The 20,030-nt window shown below is 44.3% G+C and overlaps 1 protein-coding gene across 1 annotated transcript in view; it reads right to left on the reverse strand.

The window, feature by feature from the left end:
• LOC134352512 (serine/threonine-protein phosphatase 2A 65 kDa regulatory subunit A alpha isoform-like) overlaps positions 1-20,030 on the reverse strand; it is a 67,190-nt gene that overhangs the window by 38,090 nt on the left and 9,070 nt on the right. The window contains exons 5-11 of the mRNA XM_063059778.1: positions 19,848-19,927; positions 16,191-16,300; positions 12,970-13,060; positions 12,778-12,878; positions 9,149-9,381; positions 7,254-7,401; positions 4,245-4,400 (exon numbers count right to left, since the gene is read on the reverse strand). Of these exons, the coding sequence (XP_062915848.1) occupies positions 4,245-4,400; positions 7,254-7,401; positions 9,149-9,381; positions 12,778-12,878; positions 12,970-13,060; positions 16,191-16,300; positions 19,848-19,927 (919 nt within the window). The remainder of the gene's footprint in view (positions 1-4,244; positions 4,401-7,253; positions 7,402-9,148; positions 9,382-12,777; positions 12,879-12,969; positions 13,061-16,190; positions 16,301-19,847; positions 19,928-20,030) is intronic.

Below are 20,030 nucleotides of genomic sequence, written 5' to 3' on the forward strand. Positions count from 1 at the left end.
ATTCCGGGGCAGCTCACTCACCTTTGCTCCCCACTGGACACTCATTTCTCCCCTGTGGCTGCAAGCAGCCATTTGCACGTGACAGCAGTCTCATACTCCAGTGAGATTGGGACAAGCCAGTCCTCGCACGCAAAGTCAGCCTCAGCGGACTGGGCGGGTGCGATCTACAGTAAAACCCAACGGCCAGGAAGGTGGCTCTGCAACACTCCGTGGAGAACGAGGGGCATGAAAAGACACAGAAAACGTCCTGGTCATCCACTGCAAACAAGAAGACCCCAGTTTCTTCTGGCGCTTGTTCATACCACTGGACCCGGACTTCTGAGGCCGAGAGAGTGGAACTGCCCCAGTGCAAAGGCTTTTCCATTTTAAAAACTCTCCCGCACAGGTTTCCCGTCATCGTCGGACAAAATGTGCAACCACCATGCGTACCTTGACATTTGTCTCCTTACAGGCAGCCACAAAGCAAAGGAACCCAACAGAACCCATTAAAAACAGAAAACCATCAATCACACAATGTGCAGGAAAAAAAGACAAATTGTGCAGACAAGGAATGGAAGCAAATAATGTTCAGGACTGCACTGCAAAATGCCAGGTTGTACAGCTGGACCAAAGGCTCGTCTCCACTAGGAAAGTTACAGGCACAGATTGCAGTGTCATTGCCCAGAACAAGAGTCTATTAATGAAGTAATTGATAGTTGTTTCTGCTGCCAGAAAGTTGTCACTGTGCTTCACCAACAACATCTTAACCGGATGGAAAAGACAAGAATGAGAATTCCCAACCAACCTTTAACTTTGTTGGCCCCAGCTGCTCGCACTTCAGCCTCACAATCTTTCAACAGGTTTTGGAAAGCAGGAACCAGATCATTTTCCGCAATTTCAGGACCCACGGTTTTCTGAAGCTTTAAAGGCAAGAGAAACTGAATGAGTAACAAAGATAGAGCGGGTTTCAATAGCAGCAATCTGTGCATTAACACGTGAATAGAGGAATCACAAAGACAACACCATCTTTCTTTTCCACGCTCGTCTCGCTGCTGCCATCAGGTAGAAGGTGCAGGAGCCTCAGGACCCACACCACCAGGTTCAATAACAGTTACTACCCCTCAACCATCAGGTAGAAGGTGCAGGAGCCTCAGGACCCACACCACCAGGTTCAAGAACAGTTACTACCCCTCAACCATCAGGTAGAAGGAACAGGAGCCTCAGGACTCTCACCATCAGGTTCAATAACAGTTACTACCCCTCTACCATCAGGTAGAAGGTACAGGAGCCTCAGGACCCACACCACCAGGTTCAATAACAGTTACTACCCCTCAACCATCAGGTAGAAGGTGCAGGAGCCTCAGGACCCACACCACCAGGCTCAAGAACAGTTATTACCCCTCAACCATCAGGATCTTGAAATTCAGGGGATCAGGACACTTAAATCGATTGAGATATTCCCACAAGCAATGATCTTCCTTTAATTACTCTTTATCTTGTTATTTCATACTCTTGTTATTTATTGCTGTTTATTTATATTTGCATTTGTACTTTATCTTTTATTGATCCTGTTTACAGTTACTATTCTATAGAAATTGCGGAGTATGCCCACAGGAAAATGAATCTCAGGGTTGTATGTGGTGACATGTATGTACTCTGAAAATATGAACTTCAAAATTGAAAATCTGAACTCTACTTTAGCTACGGACTTCATTGCAAGATTAGTTTATATGTGATCTTGAGCATAGAAAGTGCCTTTTGTGATGGTCTGTCATTAGCAATGATAACAGAACATTATAAATACAATAAACTCCATACCGTTGTAATGCAATTGTTTTCCAATAATGGGTTGGTGCCAATTTCACAAGTGCTCTGGCAACCTTTAACTTGTTATGGCATATTTCCCCTTCCTTTCCAGTCCTGATGAAAGGTCTTGGCCCAAAACATTGACTGTTTATTCACTTCCTAAGATGCAGCCTGACCTGCTGAGTTGCTCCAGCATTTTTGTGTGTGTTACCTTATATGGAGCTTATTTTTGAACACGGATTAGTTATCTTATAAAGACAGACAATATAAAGTCTTTGCCTGTTCCAAGGGTAATAATCCTAAACTGACAAAATGGCTGTGTTTTCTGTGTGCTTTTCAACACTGGTCCATCTGTAATTTGCTTTAATTTTCGATCAGGTTTACAGTTTTGAATTACGTAATTTTATCATGGGTGGCGGGGTGGAAATACATCTCTACCAAGAGAGGTGTAAGGCGTTCCTTCCCTCCGCTAGCCTGCAGGTCACCCTTGGGCAAGGTGTAGCACCTGCTTAGCCAAGCCCACCCCCCAATCAGGGTCACGTGAAGCTATGGGGTAAGAGGAAAGAAACCCAGAGAAATGTTGCCATTGTGTTCAGATGTTTATCAATGAGTGGATACCTCATGCTCTGGTAAAGAAATAAATGAGTGGGGAGAAAAAGGGAATGGTGAGATAAATGGTGTCCATTTAGAAGCAGCATTCTTTAGTGTTACCCAGGTAAAACAGCTGTAATGATCTATCCTTGATAGTATATCCACAGATAAACCAGCTGCTTCAGTACAGATTTTACACTCATACAGAACAGAAAGATTTAATCTCAATGCTTTGGGGTGGGACCGGATTTTCCTGGCCTTCAGAGACAGAATTTTAAATTTTTAAAGAAAGGCAAAGTTGAGAAAATATTGTCGTCGATGGCTCTGAATCTGAAAGTATGGTACACAGACAACAACGTGAGCAATTGTAATCAGCTAGTTTCTCAGGTCAAAAAAACAACTAAATAATGTTATTTAATCATTAAATAATGTTTCTTAATTGTTAAATAATGTTAACCTGATCGTTATTGTTTGCAATTAACCTGTGTAGGCAATGTGCCTTTATTTTGAGGATTTGGATTACACTGTGGTGAGAAAAGCACGGAGATTTCAGTAGATCCGAGTGTTTTCCCAGGCTAGGAAAGTCTAAGACTAAAGGGCATAGATTTAATTGGAGACACAGAACAGAACAAGCTGTTCCGGCCCTTCAAACTGCACCGCCAGTAAGCCACCAACTTGTGCAACAATCTACAATGACCCTTTAACCTACTAACCGGAATGCTTTTGGACTGTGCGAGGAAACCGGAGTACCAGGAGGAAGCCTGAGGCAACAAGTTTGATACTGAGAACAAAGACCATCTGGTTCAAAAACTATAAACACACAGGAGATTCTGCAGATGCTGGAAATCTAGCACAAAATACTTGAGGAACTCAGCAGGCCAGGCAGCATCTATGGAAATGAAATAAACAGTCCATGTTTCGGGCCGAGACTGCTCTTCAGGGCTATAAATCTGCTGATGATACACTATTGTTGGCAGACTTTCAGATGGTAACAAGGAGCAGAAGAGGGGTGAGATAGATCAGCTGGTTGAGTGGTGTGGCAACAATCTGGCACGTGTCAGTAAGACCAAGGAACTGATTGTGGACCACAGGAGGGTGAAGTTGAATCACCACCTCCCTACACCATACCCGGTCTGTGTGAAGTCAGCAGTGGGAAGGAACCAGCAAAGTCCAGTCCATCAAAATTTTAATTAAATTAATTAATTAATGCACTACATCACAAAATTTACCACAATGACAGTAAAACCAAGGAACTGATTGTGGATGTCAGGAAGGGGAAGTCAAGGGAACACACATCAGTCCTAATCAAGGGGACTGTGGAAAGGGTGAGTAGTTTCAAGTTCCTGAGTGTCAAATTCTCTGAGGATCGTCCTGGCTTTTCGACCTTTCGGCTCATTTTTAAACAGAACTGAAGTTCCGCTTAACTTCCTCCAGTCAAATGTGAAAAATATCAGTGTCATCAACCTGTGCACTTGCTGAATCCCCAGATCCCTGGCACTATGCCAACAAGTTTGTTCTAAACCCCGTCACAGGATTATCCTTCAGATACACTGTAAAAGATCTGAGCTCAATTCAGACCAACTTTGTTCTATTTCAGATCCATGTTTAAAAGAGGCTAATTAAATGAATCTGGAAAGAAATCTCAGCACCATTTGGCATGTCAGTCAATTATATTAAAAATACGCAGGTGCTTGATTTAATGATTTTTTAAAACTATATTAGAGGAACTAATCGTGTTTTCATGACTTTTGACAGAATCAGAGGGGATTCGAGATGGAACAGAAAACTTAAAGACTAGTTTTAAAACATAAATGCACCATATCATCCTACCAAAGAGATGCACTTTGTGCTTCAGCAATAACACGTACTTCAGAAAATTTGTCTGCCACCACATAGCGAACACGCCAGGATTTATCGTCCACTGCCTGCCGGAGGGTCGGCATCACCAACGCTTCCAGGTCTTCCTGGGGCAGCAGCTGGGCTATGCTCACACAAGCCTCAACTGCCAACAGCCTCACCGAATCCTGTGAAAAAGATGTTCAAACCGGGTTTGAGCTGGTTCTTCATTAAAAAACAAAATTAATTTTCTGAAGTTAACATTAGGAAGAACTAATCTCATCAAAAGAATCATAAAAATAAATACTGACAACAAAACAATTGTTTCCCAGATGATATTCGTTCAGATCACCTAGAACGTAGCAACAGGTTTCATTACTTTGCAATGTGTGCTGGAATCTTCCCAGGATACAAGTACTGGAATGGAGATTTGGAGTGTATCAACATGCAACCTTTGATGGAAGCGTTCCTTGGATTAGTATATTAGCAAATGTCATGACAGTGCAAAAATTTATTGATGAATCAATTTTCTTTCTCCTGCTCTTGAAGCACCACTCTCTGCTGAGTGAATCTCCAAGCTAATCACCCAAGTGGTCACGTTTCACCGTAGGATGTAGGAGCTGAATTAGGCCATTTGGCCCATCGAGTCTGCTCTGCCATTTCATCATGGTTGATCCATTTCACCCTCAGCCCAATCTCCTGCCTTCTCCCCATATCCCTTCATCGAAACATGGAAATCTACAGCACATTACAGGCCATCCAGCCCCAAAGTTGTGCCGACCAAGTAACCTACTCGATAAACTGCCTGGAATTTCCCTACCGCATAGCCCTCTATTTTTCTAAGCTCCATGTACCTATCTAAGAGTCTCTTAAAAAACCCTACTGTATCCATCTCTACCACCTTTGTTGTCAGTGCATTCCACACACCCACCACTCTCTAGGTGAGAAACTTACCTCTGACGTCCCCCATATACCTACTTTCAAGCACCTTAAAACTATGCCCGCTCATGTCAGCCATTTCAGCCCTGGGAAAAAGCCTCCGGCTATCCACACGATTAATGCCTCTCATCATCTTATACGCTTCAACCAGGTCACTTCTCATGCCCTGACTAATCAAGAATCTATCAACCTCTCTGCCCTGAATATACCCAATGACTTCTCCTCTGTGACAATGAATTCCACAGATTCTCTGGATAAGGAAATCCTTCCTCATCTCCATTCTAAATGGACAAACCTCTGCTCTGAGATTGCTTCCTCTGGTCTTAGGCTGTCCCACCATAGAAAACATCCTCCCCAGATCCACTCCGGACGCCTTTCAGTATTTGACAGGTTACAATGAGATCCCTCCCCCTCATTCTTCTGAATTCAAATGAGTACAGGCACAGAGCCATCGAACGCTCCTCGTACGACAAGCCTTTCAATCCTGGACCTTTCAATCACTATCGTGACCCTCCTTTCAACCCACTCCTGTCTTGGCACACCCTTTGTTAGATAAGGGGCCCAAAACTACCTTCAACATTCCAAGTGAAGCCTTATAAAATGTGAACATTACATCCTTTTTTTGATATGCTAGCCATCATTGGTGGGGTCTGAACCTGGAGCAAGTGTGAACATCTCTTTGGCTACAGATGTGAAGGTTTATTTCCAGGAGTCACTGGACAGTAACCAGAAGAGAAGCTTACTCAACACCAAGGAGCACACGTCCAACCGTTAACCAGAAGCTAGGTGAGGGTCAAAGTATCCATCCCAGCTCCCCTTCAGCGTACCATTTCTGTACGACTCTGGCTCCTTAGTACACGAGGATACTGCGGACTGCGTCAAGCCTTTTGCCCGGGATACTTTACGTTGGAGGAATATGAAAGGACACACACTGATTAAACAGTTCACTCTTCAGGCAAAAGCCTCAAGATAACCACCTTCTTGGAGGAGCATCTCCAGCTGGAGTACTGGAATGGTGTAATCATGCCGATAGATTGACAGGCACCGCTTCCATCTGCTGTGGACAAAGGAACTTTATAAAGCAGGGGGTCCCAATCTGGGGCCCCTCGGTTGATGGTAGGGGGTCGATGGCGTAAAAAAGGGTTGTGAACCCCAGTTACAAAGGTGAACAGATGGTGCAGACTCCGACAACAGAAACTTTGCAAGCAGGAAGTGGCATTTACAAGGCGTAGCATATTGAGTACGTAGACATATTAACGATGCAACTCAGTTCTTTGCTACGGATGCACCATCCGTACTAATCTTTCCCACTTCCAGCTCATCCATACAGTAAAATGCAAGCGGTAATGTGGGGGGGGGGGGTGTGAAATCATGCAATTGCTCCAGTGAGCGGAATGACAGACAGCCTGTTACCGGAATGAGCCAAGTGCTCTCCGTTATTTCACACACTGCCATGACGTGTGGGATACAGATGCTCCTCAGTACAAGCAATTGATACACATGTGACATAAAGCGAAGGTTACAGCAGCAGCTTCAGCAAGATAAATCATGACAAGCCATGGGGAATAAGATCACCTTTCTTCCACTATAATCCACGCTTCCCTCATCCACGTCACCTGCATTCCCACCCCACAAGCCTTTCCAGCGCATCAGTGTCTGTAGCCCCCACCACCCACAATAGACTCCTAGACTAATCTCAATCCTCCGCTATCTGCAAGGGGTCTCTGCCACTAATCACACCCCCCTTCCCCCACCCCACCCTTCAGGTTTCCACAGGGTTCGCTCTCCACGCCACTCATTCATCCTCGCCGCTCTCCCCGAAAGCAAGACAAGGTCTACACTCGCCCATTTGCCTCCGTTCAGGGCTGCAAACAGTTCTTGCAGGCGAAGCGGTGCTTTCCTCTCGGGGCTATTCGCTGTATCTGGAGCTCCTGCCGTGGCCTGCTCGAAATCGGAGGACCAACACAGATGGGGTTGGGGGTGGGGGCTTCTTCATCGAGCACCTTCTCTGGGTCCGCTGCGACAGCCGGGGTATCCCAGTGGCCACCCACTTCAATTCGACTTCCCGCTGCCACACCGGTGTCTGCTCTACAACTACATACCTGCTCATCAGAAGCCAGGGAAGTGAAGAGGGGTATAATGTCACTTTTCAAAAACTCCAGCTCCAGAACCTTTGCAAATTCACCCAACTTTGATGCTGCTGCCTGGCGGACCACTGGTGTGTCATCTGAGCACAAGCTGTGGAAAAGTCTGCAGAAAAAATAAAATTAAAGGTCACATAGGAGTAGTCGCCCATTGATGCAGAACTTAACAATTCGCAAGCAGAAATACAAGCACTAAAAATTGACATTTTTGCAATTTATGTTTCTAAATCAGAAGCTACTAAAATATTTTGCTAAACCCATCATCATTATGTGCTGTGTCATATGCAATGGGTGGTCACGGTCTTTCCATGACCCTGATTGTTCTCCGTAAAGTTTTCTACAGAAGTGGTTTGTCATTTCCGCCTTCTGGGCAGTGTGTGTCTTTACAAGGTGGGTGACCCCCAGCCCATTATCAATACACTTCAGAAACTGTCTACCTGGCGTCAGGGGTCGCATAACCAGGACTTGTGATCTGCACCAGCTGCTCATCCACCACCTGATCCCATGGCTTCACCTGACCCTGATCGGGGCGGTGGTATCGAAGCAGGTGCTACACCTTGCCCAAGGGTGGCCTGCAGACCAGCAGAAGGAAGCCTTACACCTCCTTTGGTAGAGAAGCATCTCCACCACACCACCCAAACATCCAATATTTGTGGTATTCAGATTTTATCCTGAGAAATACTTCAAGATAGCAACAGAATATAGAAATATACTGCACATTACAGGCCATTCAGCCCACAATGTTGTGCTGACCACGTAACCTACTCTAGAAGCTGCCTAGAATTTCCCCACCATACAGCCCTCTCTTTTTCTGAAACAACTGACTGTATCTGAAAGTTTACACAAATGACACCACAAAAAATTTTAATTCTGGGAGTAAAGGGGCTGGAACTGAACCCCAGATGTGAGACTCCTGCACTTGGAGCAGAACAGAGCCATTGGTTGTGTACTGCAGGTGCACACAGTTACCAAAGCAACCTTCTCGTCCGACAAAAGTCAAACACCTCTGAACAAGTGAAATCCTTTGTGCGCCACATTAATCAAAATGGCCCTGAAGCAGAGCAACAGGCTTGACAAGACACGGCTCTCAAAAAGAGCACTCCTTTGTAAATGACAAGGCCACTTCAATCACACAGCCGAGAGTAAGTGATGAGCACCACTCGACTATGATGCACCTCGGCTTTTGCTCCTTTCTCACTAAAAACACACAAAAAGCCTTCAGTTTATGTCATTAAAAACAAAAATGCCGCACTTTCTGTGCTATTTTGGGGCTGATTATTCTCTAAACTAGAATCTTCTACCCACTCAGTTAAAACAAGGTCCCGTCCACCATGGTGGTAGCATCTTATCGCCAATAAAACCAAATTATACCGAAATTGGGTGGCAGGAAGGAAATCCGTCCCTGCCAAAGGAGGTGTAAGGCACTCCTTCCCTCCACTGGCCTGCAGGTCACCCTAGGGCAAGGTGTAGCACCCGCTTAGCCTCCCCGATCAGGGCTACGTGAAGCTGTGGGAGCAGGTGGTGGACGGTTGTATGAGTAGCAGGTGCAGATCTCAACTCCTGACACTGACACCAGGCAGACAGTCTCTGAACCGTATTGATAATGGGCTGGGGGTCACCCGTCTTGTAAAGACACACGCTGCCCAGAAAGAAGGCGATGGCAAACCACTTCCGTAGAAAACTTCGCCAAGAACAATCATGTCCACGGGAAGACCCACGATCGCCCACACCATACGACACGGTACATAAAAAGCGATACTACAGGATGTAGATTTTCTACAATAATACAGTAATATTCCTAGCTAACTTCTATCATGTTCATCTGCAGCATTCCAAGGAAGGAAAGTACTTACTGACGCAGCTCGGCCTTTACAGAGCTGGATACCCGAGGGTAGCAGACACTGAAAAGGCTGCATGCCGAAGTCCTGGACGTGAACCAGTCACCACATGTCAGGCGCTTCACCAGTGGCACAAAGTGGACTTCTAGGTCTGCAGGAGAGTGCTCGTGGGAGATGGCTCGCAGTGAATCGATGGCTTTATCTCGTACTACCGATTTTTCCACCATTGCCAGGTTCTCCAAGGGAGGCTGATTAGTGGGAAAGAATTAAACTGAAACACATCTTCTTTTTACTCTACTTCTAAGAAACACAATATTTAGAAACAATCTTTAAGATAAATTCTTAAATTGCTGAGAATTAGGAATTCTCATAAAGAAAATGAGACAGAGAAACATTTAAAGGCAGAAGAATATAGAGCCGTGCTGGAGGACAAAACACAAACTACCAAAAACTGTATAAATCAATGGACATATTTTCTCAATCACAGAAATTCCCAAGGTTCCTAACCAGAAAACACTGTACTAATATTAAATAAATGGAAATTACACTGACACATTCCTAATTATCAGTAATTACTATTTCATCTTCAAATTAAGTACCAATAATTGTTCATCCTATGAGGTTTTAATATGCAAATAAACATGAAGCTGCCTGTCATAATAATTTTGCCAAAGTTTGAGGGAAGTCCATGGTCATCCACTTTGTTAGAGAAAATAAAAGTGTAAACTACTTTCTAAATTGGGAGAAAGTTCAAGAATCCGAGGTGCAAAGGGACTTGGGAGCCCTCGTGCAGCATTCACTGAAGGTTAACTTGCAGGCTGAGGAAGGCAAATGCAATGTTAGCAGTCATTTCGAGAGGACGAGAATATAAAAGCAGGGATGTAATGTTAAGGTTTTATAATGTATTGGTGAGGCATCATTTAGAGTATTATGTGGAGATTTGGGCCCCTCATCTAATAAAGGAGGTGCTGACATTGTGCAGAGTTTAAAGGAGGTTCACAAAAATAATACTGGGAATGAAAGGCTTGTCACGTGAGGAGCGTTTGATGGCTCTGGGCCTGTACTCGCTGGAGTTCAGAAGAATGAGAAGAGACCTCATTGAAACCTATCAAATGTTGGAAGGTCTGAATAGAGTGGATGTGGAGAGGATGTTTCCTATGGCGGGGGAGTCTGAGGCTAGAGGACACAGCCCCAGAATAGAGGGATATCCTTTTAGAATGAAAATGATGAGGAATTTCTTTAGCCAGAGGGTGGTGAATATGTGGAATTCTGTGCCACAGGTGGCTGTGGAGGTCAAGTCATTGGGTATATTTAAGGCAGAGATTGATAGGTTCTTGATAGGTTCATGGCATCAAAGGTTACTGAGAGAAGACTGGGGAGTGGGGCAGAGGAGGGGAAAAAAGGATCAGCCATGACTGAAAGACAAATTGATAAGACTCTTGATTAATCGCAGCATGAAAGGATACAGGGAGAAGGCAGGAGATTGGGGCTGAGAGGGGAAAATGGATCGATGGGCCAAATAGCCTAACTCTGCACCTATATCTTATGGAACTATTCAAACAACAACTGTGCCCATGTTTCAGTTTAGAGTTGCAGGCACCACAGGGGCTCCGAGAAAACGTTTCTGAATTGCTATTTTCTATAATACAAAGCCATGCCATCTCAGCGTTCTTCAAGAAACACTGCTAAAAGTTTGTGATATTTTATATACAGCCCCTACCCACACATGAGCGAATTGGATTCCTTCCGTAAATGCTTCAAGAATTCTCTGCCTGTACTCGCAGGTAATTTTACACAAAAAGAAAACATTTTTGAAAGGAGTATCAATACAAAAAAATGTACACACTCTACACTCAACATACTGAATGCTGGAATGTCTAATTTGGAACCACTGCAAACAATAAAGTAAAACATCGAACAGTACAGTCCAGAAACAGGCCATTCGGCCCACAATGTTGTGCTAAACCAGCTAAAAAGAAAATGAAAAACCACCAAGAACTAATCCCTCCTACCTACACAATGTCCATCTCCCTCCATCTTTCTCATACCCATGTGCCTATCCAAAAATCTCTGAAAAGCCTCTACCATCATACCAGTCAATGTATTCCAGGCATCCACCACTCTGATGGTAAAAAAACTTACCCCTCACATCCCCCTTGAACCTACCTACCCACTCTCACCTTTAATGCATACCTCTGGTATTAGACATTGAAATCCTGGGAAACAGATACTCCTCTCTACTTTATCTATGCACATGCTTCTCATAATCTTACAAACCTCTAGCAGATCTCCCCTCGGCCTCCAGCGCTTCAGAGAAAACAACATTAAGTTTATCCAGCTCTCATGATCGCATGTCCTCTAAACCAGGCAACATTCTGGCGAACCTCTTCCACATTGACCCCAAAGCCCCAACATCTTTCCTACAGTGGGTCAATCAGAACTGCATGCAGTACTCCAGACGTGGCCTACCCAGAGTCTGATAAAGTTGCAGCACTTCCTCTGAAGCAGGCAGCATCCTGGTTAAACCTCATTGATCGAGCTACTTTGGTGGTTCCATAAATTGATTTCATTGTTTTAATTCTGAATTGTCCTATGATGAACTGATCACTGAAAATCATTTCAATTTGAACTATGCCCTGTAATAGCCTGAGGCCCTCATTATTTAATTTCAGAATCTTGTTCCCCATTATGAGTATTTAAAACCAATACAAGTATGTTATTTTAAATAAATATTTAATGCATAGGACCATTGCAGCTGGGCATTAAAATCTCTGTTTTGTTTCACCCAGTTGGGCTCATATTGAACGTATATTTGGTCAATACAGAGCAGAGGTTTCAGTGTTCGGGGGACGGTATCAGTCCATGTATGTTTTCCAACAGGCTGTGTGGGGAACCTGGATCAGGGGTAAAGTAACTACACTTCACTGTAGCAATTCTCAATGATACACCCCTCCAATATTTCAACCAGGTCCTGAAGAAGTGTCTCGGCCAGAAACATGGACCGCTTACTCTTTTCCAGAGACGCTGCCTGAGCTGCTGAGTTCCTCCAGCGTTTTGTGAGAGTTGCTTTGGATTTCCAGCATCTGCAGACTTTCTCCTGCTTACAAATATGTTGGGTGGCACAAAGCCTCATCTGCCTCAAAGATTTTATTGCAAACAATAAAAGCAGAGAGGGTTCTGTATGTGTCCATTTACCCCTCATTCAAGCAAACCATCATAACAAAGAAAGATTACAGGGACATTGCCGGGTCTGGAGGACCTGAGTTATATGGAAAGATTGAATATGTTAGGACTTTTTTTAACTTGGAACATAGAAGATTGCAAAGAGATATAACAGAAAGAGACAAGATTATGAGGGGTTTCGATAGGGTAAATGCAAGCAGTCATTGTCCACTGAGGTTGGATGAGACTGCAGCTGGAGGTCATGGGTTAAGGGTGAAAGGTGAAATGTTTAAGGGGAACATGTGCTGAACTTTTCTATGACTCATTATTAAGTCATTTACTTTATCATTGCCTGTGGAACCCTGCTGCTTTGAGAATCATCTTCTGGAAATTAACCTTTATTAAGACAGAAATACCACTTCAATGGCATTAACCGCGTGACCGTCCTGTGCAGTGCTTTGTAAATGTACGTCCGCTCTTACCAGCAAACAGTGAACATACTCCGGTCCGCCAACGAGCACCGTGAAGCTCCCTAGTTGCTCCGCTAATGCCAGCAGTGCCTCGTCTTCATCGAAAATGGTGTCTGCATCGAGACGAGAAATCAGTGGCAAGGCGACTCTGAGGGGCGATTGTTCAAACCGAGGCAGCCCAACCACACGCAGCTTTGTACCTACCAGTCAGAAGTGGGAGCAGCTCATTCCGGGTACGCTCTACCCCCAAGGCCAAGGCAGTTGTGGACAGTTGCTTTATGTTGTTCAACCGTAACTGGGGAAAGGAAAGAAATGAAATTGATCAATGCCATCCAACCCTGAACAAAAAAAGATATTTTGCTTAAAATATGCTACAATCAAAAATACACCACGAAGTGCCCCTTGTAACAATTAAATGCAGGTAATGGCGAACAGAACAGAAACCCATAGCAGAAAGCATTATTTCCAGAGCAGAGTGAGGTTATAGTTGTGACAGAAAGATTGGATCTCATGATTCAGCGATTCAATCCATTTCTTGCTTGGGCATTGTTGTGTATGTGGCCGGGTTACACAATAAAACTATAAATAAAAATGCTGGAGACTGGAGCTAAGTTAACAGGGTTTTTCACTGACGGAACCCGAACTGAACACAGATATACAGATCAATACGCGCCTAATAGCGCATGTTCAATAACGCGTTACTACACAATGAAATAGTCCCATGTTATCCAGTAGGCTATACGGTACAGGCATAATTCATTAGTACAGTTGATCAGGTTCAGTAATAACACTGGCCACTCCACTGGGCACCGCACAACATTATTCTTGTCAGCACAAGTCCTGAGCCCAGTCAGTAAAAGGTTTCTCTTTCTACAGATGCTGAGCCTCTGCTTTGGACATCCATTTCCATGAATACAGGACCATAATTCACTGAACGTGGTGCCATGGGTAGATATGATCATGAAGAAAGCTTCTGGCACCTTGGGCTTCATAAATCAAGGTAAGTTTGGATGTTATGTTGAAATTCTATAAGACAGTAGTAAGACCTAATTTGGAGTGTCGTGTGCAGTTTCAGCTGCCTACCCACAGGAAAGATGTCAGTAAAGTTGAAAGAGTACAGAGAAGATTTATAAGGATGGTGCCAGGACTGGAGGACCTGAGTTATGAGGGAAGATTGAATAGGTTAGGCCCTTATTCCTTGGAACATAGAAGATTGAGAGGAGATTTGACAGAGGTATGAGGGATCTAGGGTAAATGCAAGCAGATTTTTGCCACTTAGGTTGGGTGGGACTACAACCAGAGGCCATGGTTTGAGGGTGAAAGGTGAGAGGTTTAAGGGGAACATGAGGGGGGAATTTCTTCACTCAGAAGGTGGTGAGAGTGTGGAATGAGCTGCATACTCTTCAAAAACTTGTGAACGTCAGAAGCAATGTAGCAATGCAAAGGGTCTTAAGAATAAGTTGAGGGTGATATGAAGGATCTTCCAGCAATGGAACAGAAACAAAAAGAATAAAGCTCGATCAAGTCCTTTGAATAACCATATACTTAATTTCCTCAACAGTTTTCCAAATTAAACAATGATTATTGTGGATAGCAAATTGATTTTGGAGTAGTATATACAAACAACTTTCTTATTGCCCTAATCAAAGACTGGCAGGACAGTCAAGGTAAGAAGGTATAACATAGAAACATAGAAACATAGAAAATAGGTGCAGGAGTAGGCCATTCGGCCCTTCGAGCCTGCACCGCCATTTATTATGATCATGGCTGATCATCCAACTCAGAACCCAGCCTTCCCTCCATACCCCCTGACCCCTGTAGCCACAAGGGCCATATCTAACTTCCTCTTAAACACAGCCAATGAACCGGCCTCAACAGTTTGCTGTGGCAGAGAATTCCACAGATTCACCACTCTCTGTGTGAAGAAGTTTTTCCTAATCTCGGTCCTAAAAGGCTTCCCCTCTATCCTCAAACTGTGACCCCTTGTTCTGGACCTCCCCAACATCGGGAACAATCTTCCCGCATCTAGCCTGTCCAATCCCTTTAGGATCTTATACGTTTCAATCAGATCTCCCCTCAATCTTCTAAATTCCAACGAGTACAAGTCCAGTTCATCCAGTCTTTCTTCATATGAAAGACCTGCCATCCCAGGAATCAATCTGGTGAACCTTCTTTGTACTCCCTCTATGGCAAAGATGTCTTTCCTCAGATTAGGGGACCAAAACTGCACACAATACTCCAGGTGTGGTCTCACCAAGGCCTTGTACAACTGCAGTAGTACCTCCCTGCTCCTGTACTCGAATCCTCTCGCTATAAATGCCAGCATACCGTTCGCGTTTTTCACCGCCTGCTGTACCTGCATGCCCACTTTCAATGACTGGTGTATAATGACACCCAGGTCTCGTTGCACCTCCCCTTTTCCTAATCGGCCACCATTCAGATAATAATCTGTTTTCCTATTTTTGCCACCAAAGTGGATAACTTCACATTTATCCACATTAATTTGCATCTGCCATGAGTTTGCCCACTCACCCAACCTATCCAAGTCACCCTGCATCCTCTTAGCATCCTCCTCACTGCTAACACTGCCACCCAGCTTCGTGTCATCCGCAAACTTGGAGATGCTGCATTTAATTCCCTCATCCAAGTCATTAATATATATTGTAAACAACTGGGGTCCCAGCACTGAGCCTTGCGGTACCCCACTAGTCACCGCCTGCCATTCTGAAAAGGTCCCGTTTATTCCCACTCTTTGCTTCCTGTCTGCTAACCAATTCTCCACCCACACCAATACCTTACCCCCAATACCGTGTGCTTTAAGTTTGCACACTAATCTCCTGTGTGGGACCTTGTCAAAAGCCTTTTGAAAATCCAAATATACCACATCCACTGGTTCTCCCCTATCCACTCTACTAGTTACATCCTCAAAAAATTCTATGAGATTCGTCAGACATGATTTTCCTTTCACAAATCCATGCTGACTTTATCCGATCATTTCACCGCTTTCCAAATGTGCTGTTATCACATCCTTGATAACTGACTCCAGCAGTTTCCCCACCACCGACGTTAGGCTAACCGGCCTATAATTCCCCGGTTTCTCTCTCCCTCCTTTTTTAAAAAGTGGGGTTACATTAGCCACCCTCCAATCCTCAGGAACTAGTCCAGAATCTAACGAGTTTTGAAAAATTATCACTAATGCATCCACTATTTCTTGGGCTACTTCCTTAAGCACTCTGGGATGCAGACCATCTGGCCCTGGGGATTTATCTGCCTTCAATCCCTTCAATTTACCTAACACCACTTCCCTACTAACATGTATTTCACTCAGTTCCTCCATCTCACTGGACCCTCTGTCCCTTACTATTTCTGGAAGATTATTTATGTCCTCCTTAGTGAAGACAGAACCAAAGTAACAATAATCTTACGTCTAGTCTTTTACTGAGTCTGGCCTCCCGTGCCTTCAATCTCTCCTTCTGATACTTTTCATGCACTTCCTTCAATTTGTCTACAATAGATCTCTTGTCAGATGCTGTCTCTGTTAGGGATGCAATCAAATCAAAGTTATAACAGGTAGTAGCTTACAATTCAACCAATTCTTTATCTTTCAAAATATACACCTCAGCAGGGAGAAATCAACTAACAATTTTACTTAGTTTCTATTCATTTATCGCTACCTGAAGCTTAAGTTTCCAATTAAAATCCATCTGATTCAATGCAGTAATATCTGCCAGAATTAAATGGAAACTCTCACATACCATTTTGTTTTGTTTATCACACATGTACTGAGAGCCCCAGTCTTAGAACACATACCGACTAACACATGTAGGCTTCTTGGTAATGTTAACTGCTAAGGCTAATGAAATGGCGTCTCTGTAATGCTCACTGCTGATGTAATAGTTTCTCTGTAGCTGCGATACTTGGGTTTTAACTACAGATAACAGGGAACTAACCAAATGAGAGACACGTTATTCTATCTTGTTTGTCTGGGAACCGAGTTTTTGCGGTTTTTCGGTCGAGGCGAGTGAGGAGGTAGAACGAGTGCAGGGAGTGCTCGGTGATCACCGGATGGAGTCTACGGGAATTCAAGGGTCCGGAAGTTGGCAAAGTTTCGGTGGAGGTCGTTTAAGGAGGAACACCGGAGGCGTGAGCTCCAACCATTTTTGTGCACAAACTGTTAACTTTAACAAGAGTGGCGTCTTTGTCTTTTATATTTGGTTTCTCTACAAACTACACAACAAAATAAGAGTTATAAAGTGTAATCATTTAATAGCTAGATAGAATTGGGGACCACGTGACTGAGGCCCCAGACTGTGAGTACTCTGCGCTCATTCTTGGGGTTCTGTGGTTGGTATCGGAGATCCGTGAAGGGCTATCCAAAGTGAGTCAACCCTTGAACCAGCTTCTGTGTGGTTACCCTCCCTTGGGGAAGAAAGGGAAAGGGAAAAGGGGACGGGAGGTTGGAGAATATCTAAACCCATCAGAGCCCTTTCGACAGATGCAAAATGCGACGAGGCTTTTCAATCGCTGAAAGAGTTGCTGACCCAGGCACCGGTGCTGGCTTTTGCAGAGCCCCGACTACCGTATGTTGTATCAGGATCAGGGCACCGGGTTGAGGCCTGTGGTGTTCGTCAGCTGGAGTTTGTTACCCTCTGAGAGAAACTCTCCCACCCACAAGTTGGAATTTGTGGCATTGAAATGGGCAGTGGTGGATAAGCTGAGTGACTGTCCCTCTGGGGCCAAGTTTGAGGTGAGGACGGACAACAATCTGCTCACTTACATCCTGACCTTGGCGAAACTGGATGCCACAGGTGGTTGGCGGCCTTCTCGGTATATGATTTCAGCCTGAAGTACCGGCTGGGGAGCCGGAACATTGATGCAGATGCTTTGTCCCGACGGGTGCATGAGGGACTGGACATGGACGAGGAGTGGGAGAGTGTTCCTGCCCCTGGGGTGAAGGCCATGTGTCAGTTTGCCATAACCGTGAAGGCCGAGGAAAAGGAAAGGGCGGATCGAGCAGTGGATCATTTGGGGGCTTCTGATGATGCCCTACCTCCAGTTTACTGTAACCTGACTGTTCTGAAGACCAAGCAGCTGCCGGAATTGAGTTCTGGAGGAGTGGCAGCTGCTCGGTGAGGTGATCTGAGCACTGGCACTATTTGGTATGTATTTGGTAAGGGGGATATGGCGCAGGCGGAGAAGACAAAACCAGCTTCAGTACCTCCATTACTGAGAGAATAGCCTCGTTTGAAGTTAAAGAACCAAATTTTATACTGGCCATGTCAGCCCCGGACCGACCTCGGCGTTGCCCGCTGGTTCTGCCTGAGAAGTATCGGAGCATTGCGTTGAGGTCTCTTCATGATGATTCTGGACATTTGGGGGTGGAAAAGACCTATGGATTGCTCAAAGACCGTTTTTTCTGGCCCTGAATGAAGTTGGAGGTTGAAGAGTACTGCAAGTCGTGCATTCGCTGCATACGCCGGAAGACACTGCCTGTGCAGGCAGCTCCTTTGTCATACCTGCAGAGTGCAGGTTCCTGGACCTGGTGTGTATGGATTTCCTGTCTATAGAACCCGATGCCAGCAACACGGCCAATGTCTTAGTCATCACGGACCACTACACTGGGTATGCTCAGGCTTTTCCTATCAAGGACCAGAAGGCGACTACGGTGGCAAAAGTTTTATGGGAGAAGTATTTCATGCATTATGGCCTTCCCCAGGCGGATACAGAGTGAGCAGGGACGGGACTTCGAGAGTAGACTCATCTATGAGTTACTGGGCATGCTGGGAGTTGAGAAATTGAGGACCATGCCCTATCACCTGCAGGTCAATCCCCAGCCTGAGAGGTTTAAGCTTGGGACCCTGGAGATCAGCAAGGAGAGCAGGTGGAGTTAACATCTCGGGCATCTGGTTCACTGTACCGGAAAGGAAGCTACTGCGTACACGTCATATGCAGGAAGCCAAGGTGTTACTAGTGAAGGCTTGAAACATGGATTGTCCCATGTAACTGCTGAAAAGGCATGTTTAATTGGGGCCCATGCAACTGTCCGAGGCTACACCTTTGGTTTGGAGAAAGTGGGAGAAACCTAAGTCAAACTTGAGAGTAAGAACTCGTTCTACCAGGTGAGGAAAGATGGTGATGAAGGGGAACTGATAAGGTCTGTTGTTTAGAAAGAAGCAGAACTTTAAGGACTTCCTGGAAGGGGATGAAAATGTATAAACACTAAACCCATAGTGAAAATAATGTGATCTGGGCCAAGCAACTGAAAGTGATTGAAGTGATGGAGAGATTACAGACCAGAGAATGTTCTAAGTGTCGGTTGCCAGAAAAACATTGGCAAGAACTCGAGGAAGAACACTTCCTACTTCTTTTTAAAATTAGGACTACATTATTTGTTACACTGATAAAACCAGACAGGCTTCCGGTTACCATTGCATCTCTATTGGTAGAGTAATCCTTCAATACCGTACCATATGAACAGCCTGGATTGTGGGACTCCAGGTCGGTCTTACAAGAGATATTGTTAAGCCTGGAAAATTGTAGCTATGGAGGAAAGATTGGATAAGTTTGGGTTGTTTTCTAGTCTTGAGATATATAAAATTGGGAGGATTAAATGGCAGAAATGAGAAGGGCTTATTTCCTGAACAGGGGGATTAAAAAAAAACTGAGGTCCATAGTAACTGCCAGTAGTATTAAAAGTATTTTCACTCAGAGGATGGTAGAGGGATCTGAAATGCTTCCAAGGCAAAATTCCCCTCATATTTAAAAAGTAAATGAATATCTGAAGCGCTGTGATCAACTGGGCTACAGAGCCTGAGGTAGGACGTGGAATTAGAATGGGTAGCTCTTTTCTTGACCATCACAGATGCAATTCCCAACATATTTATTTTTATGGTTCTATGAGCTTGGCTTAGGAAATAGGCAGGTAGGTTTTATTTTTAGAAACACAATTTAGTTGTTCAACTAATTTTTAAAAGTGTTTATACTTGTAAACTTTCAACTTAAAAAACTTTCTTTTATCAAGTGTTTTTGGAATGTGTCATCTCAGGTGTTTACAGAGAGAACATTTTGAGATGCAGACGTACCCTTTTTAACAATGCAACTCAATGACACATTAGATCCTTCACCCTCAGGAAGTGATTTCCAGCTCTTTTCAGATTCAGTCCTGAAAACAAAAAGCAGAAAACTAATTTTGAGCTTAAGAGCTTGGAAGATAAATATCATATTGTCTTTGCAATTTTGCAGTGACAAAGGATCGCAGATCGACA

The sequence above is a fragment of the Mobula hypostoma genome, chromosome 10 (assembly GCF_963921235.1).
Source record: "Mobula hypostoma chromosome 10, sMobHyp1.1, whole genome shotgun sequence".
NCBI classification, from domain to species: Eukaryota; Metazoa; Chordata; class Chondrichthyes; order Myliobatiformes; family Myliobatidae; genus Mobula; species Mobula hypostoma.